Genomic DNA, 15,371 nt, shown 5'->3' on the forward strand with positions numbered 1-15,371 from the left:
GCATTGACTACTTCTGCTTTTCTGCACTGGATTGTGAGGTTTTTATGCCCTAGTACATGTTCAATTTTTGAGTATGTGCCATGTACTTTTGAGAAGAAAGTATATTCCTTTTTATCCCCATTCAGTTTTCTCCAGAGGTCTATCATATGTGCCTTTTCTAAAATTCTGTTTACCTCCTTAACTTTTTTCTTATGTATTTTGAGGTTAGATTTATCAAGTTCAGAAAGGGGGAGGTTGAGGTCTCCCAATATTATAGTTTTGCTGTCTATTTCTTCCTGTAACTCCCTTAACCTCTCCTCTAAGAATTTGTATGCCTTACCACTTGGTGCATATATGTTAAGCAATGATATTGCTTCATTGTTTATGGTGCCTTTTAGCAGGATATAATGTCCTTCCTTATCTCTTTTAATTAGATCTATCTTTACTTTTGCTTTGTCTGAGATTAGGATTGCTACACCTGCTTTTTTTACTTTAGCTGAGGCACAATATATTTTACTCCAGCCTTTTACCTTAACCCTATGTGTATCCCCCTGTTTCAGATGCATTTCTTGTAAACAGCATATTGTAGGATTATGGTTTTTAATCCATTCTGCTATCTGCTTCTGTTTTGTGAGAATGTTCATCCCCTGCACGTTCAGGGTTATGATTTCTATCTGTGTCTTTTTCTCCATCCTAATTCCCTCTGTTTATGCTTTTATTTCTCCCTTTCCCCTTCTCCTCAACAAAGTTTTGCTTTTGACCGCCGCTTTCCTCAGTTAACCCTCCCTCTTTATTCCCCTCCCTTATCTTACCGTTACCCACTTGCTACGTCTCCTCTTCCTTCTGCCCTCCCCCCTCCCTTTTTCCCCCCTTTCCCTCCCACTTCCCGTAGGACAAGTTAGATTTCTAAACTTATCAGAGTATGTTATTCCCTTCTTGAACTAGATCAGATGACAGTAAAGCTCAAATACTGCTCTTCTCCCTCCCTTCTTTCCCTCTACTATAATATGTTTTTGTGCCACTTCCTTTGGTGCAATTTACCCTTTTCTACTACCTCCTTACCACTTCCCTCATATCCCTCCCTTTATATCTCTTACTTATATTTTATATCTTTACATCAGTTAATTTATACAGGCATTCACAACCTATGTATATCCCTTTCATTTGTCATAATAGTTGTACCATTCACAAGAATGACTTGTATATGTATATGTATATGTATATGTATATGTATATGTATATGTATATATATACATAAAAAACATACATAAGATGATATAATCCCACATAAAGATGTAAACAACCTAAGCTTATTGGTTAATGAGTTTTGTGGAGTTTTTCCCCCTGGTTACCTTTTTATGTCTCTCTTGAGTTTTGTATTTGGAGATCAAATTTTCCATTGAGTTCTGGCCTTTTCATCAGGAAGGTCTGGAATTCCCTTATTTCATTGAATGTCCATCGCCTTGCCTGGAAAATTATGCTTAGTTTTGCTGGGTAGTTGATCCTTGGTTGTAGTCCCAGCTCCTTTGCCCTTCGGAATATCATATTCCAATTTCTCCTGTCTTTTAATGTGGAAGCTGAGAGATCCTGCGTGATCGTGATTGTAGTTCCACGATATTTGAATTGCTTCTTTTTGGCTGCTTGCAGTATTTTCTCCTTGAGTTTATAGCTCTGAAATTTGGCTATAATATTTCTTGGTGTTTTCAGTTTGGGATCTCTTTCAGGGGGTAATCGGTGAATTCTTTCAATGACTATTTTGCCCTCTGGTTCTAGGACCTCTGGGCAGTTGTCTTTGATAATTTCTTCGAAGATACTGTCAAGGCTCCTTTTTTCATTGTGGATTTCCGGTAGACCAATAACTCTCAAATTGTCTCTCCTGGATCTATTTTCTAGGTCAGTTGTTTTGCCAATCAGATATTTCACATTTTTTTCTATTTTTTCATTCTTTACGTTTTGTTGTATTACTTCTTGATGCCTCATAGATTCATTAGCTTCCACTTGCTCAAGTCTAATTTTAAATGAGTTAGTGTTTACATTTTGCTTTTGAGCCTCCATTTTCAATTGGTTGATTTCACCTCTCAGGGTGTCCTTTTCTCTCTGTAGATTCTGAATCTCCGTAGCCATTTCGCCAATCTTATTCTTTAGGGACTTGATTTCATCAGTGGATTTTTTCTCCCTTTTTTCCATTTTTTCCATATTTTCTTTTAGCTCCCTAATTTTGTTTTTAAAATCCTCCTTTAGCTCTTCCAGCAGTGCTTTTTGGGCTGGAGACCAGTTCATATTAGCTTTTGAGGTATCTGATGTATCTACCGTGTCATTGCCGTCCTCCTCCATATCGATATTTTGATCCTGCCTGTCTCCATAAAAAGAATCTATTGTCCTCGGTTTTTTGTATTCTTCTTCATGTTTGTTGTTTTCCCTTTTCCTGGCGTTACAACGAATTTCTGTCTTTGGGCTCTCTGTCCCAGCTTTCTTATTCTGGGGGTTGTGAGTCTAGAATTATAACCTTCAGTTTCCTGAGGTGTGGGGGAGGGGTCTGGCTCCCTGGCGTCTCACTCCCTGTGGGTGCTCTCCAGCACTTGCTTTTCAGCAATGGTCTCAGCTGTTTGTTGTTTGAGCTGATGTCTGGCACTTCCCCTGAGGGAGCAAGGTTACGTCTGGGCTCCTGGCTTGGCCCCCTGCCGACTCTGCCCCTCTGGGACTAATGAGCTTCTAGTATTTGTCCTGTGAGGCCCCACTACTCTCTCCTCTGTTTCAGTTCTCTTTTTTTTTTTTTCCGAGGAATTCTCTGGGTGAGGGGGGGAGGGATTAGAGCCTTTTACCTGGACATTGAGTCTTCCGGAAGTTCAAGAAGCTGAGTTCCTGGGTTTTGCAAGCGTCAGGAGTGGGTGTTTTCATGGCCGGTGGCGTTGCGCTGCCTCTCGTCGCTCCCACAGACTGCCGTCCTGTGTTGGGAGTCCTGGGGATCTCAATGGGGAGGAAATTTGTAATTCAAACTCTTGTGAAAATCAGTCCTGAAAACTAAATATATTAAATAAATTAAATAAAAAAAAAAAATAAAAATAAAAATGAACAATGAAATATTACATGTGGGGAATAGTTTCGTTGGACCAACAAGGACATCAGAGGCAATAATATAAAATAAAACTGGAAGAGTGGATGGGAGCTGGGTTGTGGAAGACTTTGAATTCCAGAGCTTCTACCAGAGCAGAATGGGCTGCTTTTGAAGGTCATGGTTTCCATGTCATTGCAGGCTTAAAGCAAACATGGAATGACACCTTGTATATGTTTGTAGAAGGATGTTCTTTTCTGAATATAGTGTAGATTAGAAGACCTCTAAGGACCCTTCCAGTTTTGAATGTTGTAACTAGCTAATCACTCTGGTCCTTTTCACTTTTGAAATCTAGTTTTCTATCTCCACAGTCAACATTCTGTTCTAACGCTTAGGTTTGATTTACTTTACATCTATTTTGGTGATATTGAAAATACATAACCTTTGTTGATTATAAGTTACTGTTTAGCAAAATAGAACACAGATAATATTTAACTGCTGATTAACAACCGTGCCTTTTAAAGTATTTTAAAGGGAACACTGGCATTATCACAAAGAGAAGTTTTATGTGTCAGTATTTAAAAATTTTTGACATAAGACTAAGATGCCTTTCAGAAAGTAGCATACTTTTTCAAGTCTGTTGTAAAATTAAGATTTGAATTGTTTGCCTGAGTTACATTTTAATGTAACATTTACACAGCATGCCTTACACAACATGCCCTGAGTGGCATTTTAAATTTATTTTTATTCATTCATTTATTCAGAGAACAGCTTTAATGTTGGTTGGCAAATTAAATACTGTTTTTATGACTGTATCATAAATATTTATGTGGTAATTCATAGTTTATTTTTCCTGTTTGGTTATGTAGTTTTCCTCCTTTTGTATTCTTATTGATAACTTTTGTTGTTGTACATTTCATTTCCCAATCAGGAAGGGGAGGGGTAAAAGCAATTATATAATTCTCAGTATGTGCCAGACATTGTGCTAAGCTCTTTTCACAAGTTTTATCTCATTTGACTTTCACAACAACTCTAGGAAGTAAATGCTTTTAGTTATCCACATTTTACAAGCGAGGAAACTGAGGCAATCAAAGCTTAAGCTAGTTTCCTGGGGTCACACCCCCCTAAGTGTCTGAGGCAGAGTTGACCTCAGGTCGTCCTGATGGTAGGATCAGCACTCTGTCCATTGTGCCACCAGTTGCTTCTATAAATGTATTCTTCCCGCCTCCCCCATCCATGCAGAGATTTTTTTTTTAAATTGACTAGTGGTCTTTCCTTATGAAGAATTTAAGATAAATGTTAACCCCCTGCAATTACTATTTAGCAAACTTTGGCAATGTTTGCCATTAATAACATTATGAGTAGTTATTGAACTAATGACTAATTGTATATATATCAGTTTGGTTTAAGTCAGACAGGAAAGATTTTGAGTTATAAATTTGGTTGCCTGGACCATTATAATAGCCTTATACATAATTGGTCTCTTTGCCACCAATCTCTTCCCTCCTCCAATCCTTTTTCCATACAACTCCTAAAATAATATTCCAAGTGCATAGGTCTGATCATGTTACTCCCCTCATCAAAAACCTTTTATACATTTTACATTTCAACCAAAATAATTCTTAGCATTCAGTCTTTTGTCTTTGTGCATTTGTGTAAGCCATCCTTCATTCTTGGAATGTACTTCATTTATGCCTTTCAGGATTTTTCCTTTTTCTCAAGGTTCAGCTCAGATGCCAGTTCATCTGTGAAGGCTTCCGTATTCCTACGTACTCAAATTTCCCTAGAGTAACTAATCTTACCCTCTCTGACCTTGTCTCCCGTTACTTTCTACTTTGTATTATGTTGATATGAACGTTTGTTGTTCCCACCTGGTAGAATGTAAACTCTTTGAGGTGGCTAGGTGATATGGAGGATAGAATGCTGGATCTGAAGTCAGGAAGACCTGAGTTTGAGTCTTGACTCAGGCACTTACTAATGACATTACCTTGGAGAAGTCCCTTAATCTTGTTTAAGAGCCAGTTTCCTCATCTGTAAAGTAGTAACAGTAGTAACAATGATAATGATAATAGCTAACATTTCCGTAGTGCTTTAAGGTTCACAGAATGCTTTTCAGATATTATCACTTTTTTAACCCTCATAACCGTATAGTATTATTTCCCCCATACAGATGAGAAAACTGTCACAATCTAATGTCTGAGGCCAGATGGAAACTCAGGTGTTCCTGAATGCAATTGCAATGCTCTCCTGACTGGCCCCCTTGCTGCCTGTGGGGTGATGATAGTACCCATGTCACAGGCTTATTGTGAGGACGAAATGAGATAAAAGAAAAAAGCTAGCTATTATTGAGAAGGACTTTATCTTTCTGTTCATATCTCCAGCATTTATCATAGTGCCTCCTATCTAATACACACACAAGAAATATTTGAATTGAATAGCAGTTTTATTTTCTAAATAGGTATCTTGTTCATGAGGGCACACTCCTGCACAGGTAGTAGAGGCTTCTCGTCCGGTGTGACACTCATTCATCGCCTCTTGTAAAGGCTTCATAGGCAGTTCATCCGATGTGCCGGGAGCCTTCCTTTTGATCTCTCGACATTGCCTGAATGTCACTATGGAGAGTACACAGGATGTCCACTAGTTTTCTCGTGACTGGGACCACTATCAGAACTTAGGGTTCTCCAAGGATATCTTTTAAACTACTTTATTTGTAATGTGTTTCACACTCCTATTCACACATTATTTCTTCTCTAGTGCTCTTTGGATGAGAGGTTATCAAATTAGGTGCTCCAAAGCCTGCCTGAATCAACTTAAAATGCAATTGAGAAATGTTTAGTAAAATAAATAAAATACCACACAGCATAAATATTGTTAATTTGTGTTTTTGTAAGTCAGTATATGACTCCCAGGGATCCATTTCTATCTGAGTTTGACACCGCTGCTTTGAACGCCCCTGAGCTTCAGTTTGTCAGAGATGCTGATATTGTTTGCCATATATCATCACCAGAAGAGTATTGTTGCTAAAAAGGTGGGCCTTCATATCTGAGAGAAGTTTGGGGTCAATTCAAAACACTGACTATTGTCTCAAAGGCCATCTGTCTGTCTTGGCTCTCTTCCTGTTCACTTCTGGGTCCAGCTCATCATCCATGCACAGTGTCAAGTCAAAGTATATGTACTGATGGACCACACCTCTCATAGAGTCTGAACAGTAGGCATTCTTCATCCATTTGGTTTTTCCACTGTGGATAGTTGCACAAAGTCTCTTATGTGATCTTACATCTTATTTAGGAGGCTCTTTGTTCCAGGGCTTAATGTAATTAATACAGCTTCATCCCTATCCACAAGCAAGATCATCTAGAGCCAGGCTGTCAGTACAGAGGCTGCCTACTGCCACAACACTCCCAAGTGCAGCCCAAATCAGATTTATATATAATTGAAAAATATTTAGCAAATGAATAAAAATATGGTAAAACAGATAACATTACATTTTAAAACTGTCAATTTGTGCCTACCCCCACTTTTCTTTGAGTTGGATGCTGTTGGCTAGGCCTTGGTATCTTGATGAGATGTCTGTTTCCTTTCTTTATGTAGGTCCTACATATATGACATGTTCTTATGACATTAATACTTAACGTTTCTTCTTTTGATTATCTCCCAAATACTGTCCAGCATACTTCTGCCTCCCTCCCCATTCCAGATTTCCTCACATTAGTTTAATAGATGATAGTTCTGACCCTATTGAGTAAAATATACTCTTTTTCAGCTATTCCACCAAGTCTTTTTGCTTATGTTAAAATGTCTAGTTAATCTCTTTTTTTGTTACCTGTACCTTGTATATATCTGTATATTTTTGATGGAAACCATTGGATTTTATTACTGACTCTTTTCCCAAATATATTCCTCCTTCAACCTTCCTTGTAGCAAAGAATAAAAAAGAAAGAGGGAGAACAAGGACCTCAGCAAAACTAACAAACATATTCACCACATCTGCCAGTCCACGCAGTGTTCTCACCTCTGCAGAGAAGGGAGAGACCTGTATTTTCTCATTTTGTTTGGGGCTAAGCTTGGTAATTATAATTACTCAGTGTTCAGTTTGCAGTTTTTTGTTTGTTTTTACCATTTACATTGTTGTATTTATTTCTTTTGCTCTGCTTATTTAATTCTGCCTCAGTTCATATATATCTTCCCCTCATTGTCAGAATTCTTTATGTTCGTTTATCGTATGCATCATTTATTATAGAATATTCTTTTACCTTGATATACCATGATTTGTTTGGTCTTTCTCCACTCAGTGAACATCTACTTTGTTTTTATTTCTTATAGATTGTTTCTGTATAATTGAATTGTTAAAAATTGTTACTTTAGATTTTCAGGTAAACAAATATGTTACATGAAGTTTTAACTTTTCATTTTAGGCAACCTTGAAGATGCTCTTAGATCATCTGAAGTTAGTGGCTTCTTATCATGAAGTAAATAAGATGACCTGTCAGAATTTAGCAGTATGTTTTGGGCCTGTATTGCTGAGTCAAAGGCAAGAAACTTCACCTCATAATCACAGAGTCTTTACTGATTCCAAAGAACTTGCAAGTGCTCTGGATTTCAAAAAACACATCGAGGTTCTTCATTACTTACTCCAGCTGTGGCCAGGTAATAAGTTTATTGAAAATGTTTCTAGTTCATTAATAATATGGTAAGAAGTTATTGAACTGTAAAATACACCAGTCTTATTTTTAAATCTCTCTGGTCCTTCCAGCTCCCAAATTCAATGATTTGATTCCAAATTCAATGTGCTTTACACGGTGCTTGGCAAACAAGCCCTCAGTCAATATCTGTTAATTGGTTGATTTGATTGGGACATAAATGTTAAGGCCAGATGCAAAACTGACTTTTATGCAACTGCTTTTGTTTTGTTTTGTTTATTATGTTTCATTCAATGCCTTCTTGTGGTGTGGAGAAGATGCTGAATTCTCAAAGGTTTCTACTGAGTTGGAAAGTCTGGTGAAATATCATGGGATATAATGGAAAGAGAAATAGAGAATTTGAGTTTGAGTTCAACCCCTGCCACTTACTTTTGAAGAATTGATGTACAAGTTGTCAGGCAGGATGTGTTAAAGTATTGAGAAATCCTTGATTTAGGATTTAAAAATAAAATGAAAATTTTAAAAAATATACTTTGAGTTGATAAAGTGAAGCACTGTTTATTAATAGAAACTTTTTATCAACTGTTTTTGTAGTCACTATTTTTTAACTTTTTAAAGTAGAATTTATTGTTTAAATTTTTGAATTAAATTGCTTTAGACTGAGTTATTTTTATAGCTCTCAATAGATATACAATTTAAACTTGAAGGAAACTTTGCGTTTAGAAATCCCAAACTTTCTAATGCAAATCTACACAAATACTTGGAGGGAATATAGGCAAATGAGAATAAAAGAGAATGAGATAGAGATTAGAAGGAATCAAGTGCTAGATCTTTATCCAGATCATTCCCAGTAACTGTGGGTGTTCCCCAGAGCTTTTTACTGGGTCCTCTATTTTCTGTCTAAACTGTTTACTTTGATACCCCCATCAGCTCCCATGGTTTCACTTTCCATCTCTCTACAGATGATTCTCATATCTATAGCCAGTCCTAATTGCCTTCCTCAGCTCTAGTCCCTCACCAACCGCCTTTCAGACATCTCAAACTGGTTGCCAAGCTAGCTGATCTCAAACTCAGCACATCAAAATAAAACTCATTATTCTTTTCCCTAAATCCTGGCCTCTTCGTAACTTCATCCCTGTTGAGGGAATCACCTTCCTCCCTGTCACTTAGGTTTATGATCTTAGTGTCCTTCATCTCGTCACATATGGCCCCCACTCTGGGACAGGCTTTCATACCTTCACACCTAGACTAAGCTTGTTGGCTTCTGGTTGGGTTCTGCCTGAAGTGTTTCCCCACTCTACTTTATCTTCCACTAAATTACCAAAATCTGACCTATGCCACTCCTCAGTAACCTCCAGTGATTCCTGGTCATCTCCAGGATCACTTATAAAATGCTCTGCGTGGCATTAAAGCCCTTCACAACCTGGCCCCCTCCTAGGCTTCTTATGCTTTACTTCTCTCCTTATACTCTGATCACGTGACGCTTATTTGATTCTTTGCTTTTTCACTGACTGACCTGGCAGTTTCTCTCCACACTTCCACCTCCTGGCTTCCCTGGCCTTCTTTGAAATTCATCTCCAATCTCATCTTTTTCCAGGAAGCCTTTCTTGGCTTGTTTCTCTGTTCCTTCACCCCTACTGCTAGTGCCTTGTCTATGAGATCATCTTCCATCTACTCTTTATATGTCTTGTATGTACTTAGTTGTTTGCATGTTGTCTTTCCTCCCCTGAGATTGTGAACTCCTTGAGGTCAGGGAATGTGTTTTTACCTTTCTTTGTTATTCTTAGTATTTAGCCCAGTGCCTGGCACATGGTAAATACTTAACAAATGCTTGTTAACTGACTGAAGTGAGTGTCATAGGATCATGGATCCTATGGAAGGAACCTTGGAGGCCATCTTTTTTAGTCCTTTTATTTTACAAATAAGAAAACTGAGGCCCAAAAAACTTAAGTTCGTTTTTTCCAGGGTTGTACAGTCTAAGTAGATGGCAGAGCTAGGATTCAAGCCCAGTCTCTTGACATCAGATCAGAAGCACTTTCCATCGAGTCACCCATTGGCTGTTCTTTATTCATTTAATGCTTTCCTTCCTTCTCTGCCCTCCCGCTTTGAAATCTTATCCTTTAGAGCCCAAATCAGATGTCAGCAGCCCTCCTTTATCCTCTTCTCCCAGATGAGGATAAGAATCTTTCTTTCCTCAGACTTTATATTTCACTTCCCACCTCTCTGATACACTGATTTTATGTTATATTCCCCTTCTAGATTGTTAATTCAGTGAAAGCAGGGACTGTATCTTATTTAAATTTCATACATCCCAGTGGTATAGCACAATGCTTTTCACAGAAAAAAGTGCTAAAGAAGTCTTTGTTGAATTGAATTAAGTTGAGTATGTTAAATCCATGGCAGTGTCATAGAGAGAAATATTCAGTACTGAGTCAGCTATTGAGCCAAAGCAGATTTGTTCAATAAGTGCAAGATTTCTTCCACATCTACAATATGAGCCTTGATTCTGGATGCAAAATTTAATTATCTTTGATGTGCATTTTGTATTATTTTGGTTTTACTCTAGAAAATTTTCCTGCTTAGACATGAAGAGAGAAAAATGTAAATTTCATTTATCACTGTGCTTAGCTATTTTTAACCTACTCTGGGGCAAGAAAATAATATAGAATCTATAGAATATAGAATTGGAAGGGCGTGCAGAGATTCTTTCATCAAGTCCCCTACCTGACGCATAAATCCTTTCTACAACGTTTCTGACCAGTGGTCATTAAACCTCTTCTTGAACAATTCCAGTGAGGGAAAAGCAGGGAAGCATTTCAGACATTCCAGTCAAATCTAGTTTTGAGGTAGTTCCTCTGTATATTCAATTGAAATCTGATTCTTTGTAACTCCTAATCATTGGTTCTAGTTCTGCCCTCTGGAACTACAGAGCGAAGTAAGTGACATCTGTCTCTCACACGAAAGCCCTTCAGCGACATGAAGATAGCTATCATATAGTTCTCAAGTCTTATTCAGGTTAAACAATTTGCCTTGGTTTTATCACATTAGAAACATTTTAAACTTTGTCTTTTTGATTTTGGTTAATTTTTAGTGAGAGGCAGATTGGGGGCATTTTAAGGAAGAATGGATTATCATTTGTCTTTACTTCTCTCATTTTCCTCCTATCTAAATTAAATGCTAAGAACCTATTGTGCTGAAGTAGAAAATTTGAATGGAAATACTATATAAAAGGCAAGAAATGTTAAACTTACATTTCTCAAAATTAACTACTGTATTTTGAACTTTTTTCAGCAACCCTTAAATGTGTAATATAGGTAGTTTAACGCTTCTATGAGAATCAAAACTTTTAATGTGTGTTTAAATTTAGAGAATCTTTTCTTGTATCCAACAGGGATTGCTGTTGAATAATATAAAATTTATAGCAACAAATCCAAGAAATCTGTGAAATTGATACTCTGAGGTTAAATATTGCTTTTAAGAAACATACATTTTAACTTTACATGAAATAGATTATTACATAGATATTTACATACAATAGATTATACATACAATACAATTATATGTATACAATATATATACAATACATACAATAGATTATTACATACATATTACATTACATATTCATGTTCTGTTACATAGAACATGAGATAGATTATTCTCCTAGATTTAGTTCATATGTAAGAATACATAAATAGGTAGGCTATTTGTATAGGGCATAGGGTAAAGCCTTAATTAGTATCATCAAGCAAAAATGAACACAGAAGTTACAGCTGAAAATTAGAGTAGAGACATGAGGAAGACTTTTAGACACAAAAATAGTTGTGGTTGTTTGGATCATCAGCCAGAAGATAGGAGCATTAATGGAGTGGTGTGGTTATATGTCAGCATATCAGTAATGTTTAGCTAGAGATTCAGCATTGTGTTGTGGATGGAGAGCTGACCTCAGAGCCAAGGAGACTGATTTCAAGTCCTGCCTGTCACCTATGCTTTGCTGTATGTGTGACAGAACACATCCCTCCACCTTTCATGGCCTAGAGGCCAAGCAGATCTAGATCTGCATCAGGAGAGGGAGTCCTTTGATGAGAATTCCCCTCACCAATAGAATTACAAGTCCAGTCTCTGTCCTAATTAAAATGGATTCATGGTAATCAGTAATGCAGCCAAGTTTGGAAGTTAAAAATAAATTTATTTTCAATCATTTAATACTTCCACAATCTGCTAAGCAAATAGAAAAAATTATCAATATGTTCTCTTAAAACAGTTCTTTCTGCATTTCACTGTAGGTCTGGAAAACTTGAACCAAAGGCACATTTATATAGCTCTTCAGTTTCCTTATTTTGCACAACTGCAAACAAGCAGTCATTGTTCATTCGAGAGTGTAAAGTTGGTGTGTTATCATTAACTCATGGCCCCTTCATCCTAATGGAGTATAGTGTAAACAAAAAGAACTTTGTTAAAGTAAAATAAAATAAGCAGAGAGTAAATGTTATTGTGGACAGCCTTTACCTTGACAACATTTTAAAATAAGGTCATGACTTTCCATACTGAAAAATCATCTAGAAATGTTTTAGTTCATTGCGCCTTAAGAGGCAGACAAGGAATGCCTCAGTTACAATTTCTTGGAGTGTTATGGGATATTATTTGAGAGTGCTAGATATTTAGCAAGAATGAGAAAATAAAATATCTGTACTGTTTACAGGCAATAAAGGAAGACTATTAGTAGCTTATGCTGTATAATCAGAATCAGGTAACAAATGATCAAGTGTGACTTAAGTGCATTTTACCAAAGAATTGGGTTTTGGGCTGCTTTAGTAAAGTTAATTATGACACAGCTCCTGATAAAAGTACACACAACCTGGGCCAGAAGCTCTCAGAGGTGATTTTCAGATGCCTTTGGCTGGTTCAGATGTTTGCTGAAGAAGGAGCTTTTTCTTTCTTCCCTTTTTTTGGTCACCAATGTGCCATGCCTGCTTTCTGCTGCAGCATTAGTTTAGAAGAAACTTCTAGATTACCTGCTTTTGGAACTGTAACTAGATGATGATTAACTTATAAGTAAGTTAATCAACACTTGAAAGTGCTTGTTTCATTTTCATGAGGCCTCTTCATCTAGCATGGACCTGCACCACTGCCTTTTATCACTAATCTTGATGATATTCGATAATGACAGAAAAATAATCGTGGAATGTTTTCCTCTTATGTTTTGCATGTTTTAATGCATGTTTGTAGTTTAGTCTTAAATGGCTAATCTTTTAGCTCTATTTGTTTTTAGAGTCCCCATTGGATTACTATCACTAAAATAAATGTATCATTTGTTCTAGTGCAACGTTTAAATGTCAAAGAATCAACAGACGCTTTGTTTCCAGAGCAGAAACCTCTGAATTGTTTGAGACGGAAGAAGCAGCGACCACAGATGTTGAACTTGAGTGTCACGGAAGAGTCAGGAGTGCTTAGGCCACGGCAAGCCCGATTGGACAGCCCCCTAAGTAACCGCTATGCAGGAGACTGGAGCAGTTGTGGAGAAAACTACTTTATTAACCTGAAAGAAAATGCGAACGAAGTGGATTATGATGATGTTCCTTCAGAAGATACTGAAAGCGGGGAAGATTGCAGCAAAGCCGATGGACCTGATAAAGTAGTTGAACAGCCAAAGCCCACCTCCAAAGAGTGTACATTTGAAACGTACTTGGCAATGCAGACAATAGATTCTTCAATGGATCAAAAAGTTAATCTCAAAGATTTACAAGAAAGTATTGATATTTTAATTGGAAATCTAGAGCGTGAGCTCAACAAGAACAAGCTCAATATAAGTGTTTGATTTTTAGGGATGATTTGTGTGATATCCCTATGGTTCCTTTCCCCCTCCCTCCTCCTTCTGATGAAGTTTACCCCAATTTTAATACCTTCTAATAATTCCTGCTTAAATTATGCGGTACATCTATCTAGACATTCCATTCATCACTACGTTTCCCTCTGCTCACTACAAAGTTATTCTGGGGTCAAAGACAACCTAAACGTTCTGTGAATAAATTAGTGATATTTCATTTCAGATATAATGGATATTGATGAGGAGGATGCACTTATTTATAAATGTTATCTGAGATTAGCCACCTATAACGTTGTGCTTTGTGGAAGTAGCCCTCCCTTTTCCTGAAGCATTACAACTGAAACAGACATTCCTTTTGGAGGAGAAGAACATTTCAACTGCTTAGCCAGTGTTTGGCAGCAAGAATTGATCAAGATTGATTCACCATCGGGTCACATTTCATTTGCAATGCAAAGGCTGCTATGATAAAAAATCTTTTATAAATAAAAGTTAAATTGTATAAATATTAATGTATTCCTGTATTAACATTTTCAGTAATTATTTAAATGTGCAAAAATGAGATATTTTTCTAACCCAAAAAGTTTGTTTATATTTATATAAGCACATATATGTATAGTTATTTGGAAGGGGGCACCAAATAGTCAGTTGTGTCATAAAACATATATGTCATGAGGCCAAAATTAGAATATACTCCAAAATATACTCTTTTCAGGAGATTTAAGAAGTGTAGATTGAAAGAGGAATTTGTGTAGAAACTTGTGCCAAAAATGACACAGAATGATAATTATCATTCTTAATTTACCTAAGTAGATATTTATCTCCAGTATCTCATTTAGAGATCAACCATGACACAATGAAGACATTTTCTGACTGAATTGTAAATAACTGACATTTGAAATTTCTTGGTTATTTAAAGAATTTGTTGGGTAGTTGGATTTCAGCTTTGGGCTTTATTTTCTTCAGTTGTTTCATCTTGATGTTGAGAATTCAAGAATTGCCTATAATTAATCCTAAACAACCTCGCTGAGAAGTTCTTATCATTTCTATGCATTTTTAAAAATTCAGCTTGGTGTTTAAGTTATTTATTTACATTAGTGCATATACACATTGATAATGTAACCCCTTTTTTTTCCTGAAGGAATCTCTTACATCCTGTGCTTTGTGAATTTTCATTAACTTATTTTGGCTTTATGAATCCAGAAAACAGTTACTACAATGATTACAATTATATTTTGAAATGTAAATTTAGTTTGAAACCTTTTATCCAGTAAATCAAAGTGTATTTTTTTAAACTTTTGTACTTAGAGATTATGTAATTTTTAAAAGTACAGGCAAATAAAGTTTGAATTTCCAGTGAGTCTTCAAAGCCTTATAACCATTCAAAAATTCTCTATATTTTCTACATTGAAATAATTGGTCACATGTTCTTATAAGATGTACCTTGGCAATCATAAACCTTGCTTCTTATTTGGGAATCATAGTGTTTTTAATATCAGGTAAACTGGGCTATTTTTGTAACCGAAGTCATCATTTTTAACACGTTATCAAGAAATTCCTGATTGTGTTGTCTGCATATATTAAATAAACATTAAAGGAAATATTCTATTAAATGCTCTACAAAAAGATTATTCTGACCTCTTTACTTTTATTTATAGTACATAATGTGAATTAAGCTTTTTCAGAACTGTGAAACTTCACCATTTTCAAAAATTACAAAATACGTTTTATAGGTATGATTTAAATGTTTGATCATGTGTTAGAATATTGTTACGATTTTTTAAAATTTCAAAATACTTTAATTCTACATTTTTCCCTGGCAAATTATTTGAATGAATTTTAAGTGTTTGTTATGTTTTTTAAATAAGTAGAGCTCATT

At 36.2% G+C, this 15,371-nt stretch overlaps 1 protein-coding gene across 1 annotated transcript in view; it reads left to right on the forward strand.

The window, feature by feature from the left end:
- The window catches only part of SYDE2 (synapse defective Rho GTPase homolog 2), a 109,865-nt gene extending 94,742 nt beyond the window's left edge, over positions 1-15,123 (forward strand). The window contains exons 6-7 of the mRNA XM_036755339.1: positions 7,447-7,678; positions 12,990-15,123. Coding sequence (XP_036611234.1) covers positions 7,447-7,678; positions 12,990-13,486 — 729 coding nt within the window. The 3' untranslated portion in view covers positions 13,487-15,123. The remainder of the gene's footprint in view (positions 1-7,446; positions 7,679-12,989) is intronic.
- Positions 15,124-15,371: the final 248 nt, after the last annotated feature.

Source organism: Trichosurus vulpecula, chromosome 4 (genome assembly GCF_011100635.1).
Source record: "Trichosurus vulpecula isolate mTriVul1 chromosome 4, mTriVul1.pri, whole genome shotgun sequence".
Lineage (NCBI taxonomy): Eukaryota > Metazoa > Chordata > Mammalia > Diprotodontia > Phalangeridae > Trichosurus > Trichosurus vulpecula.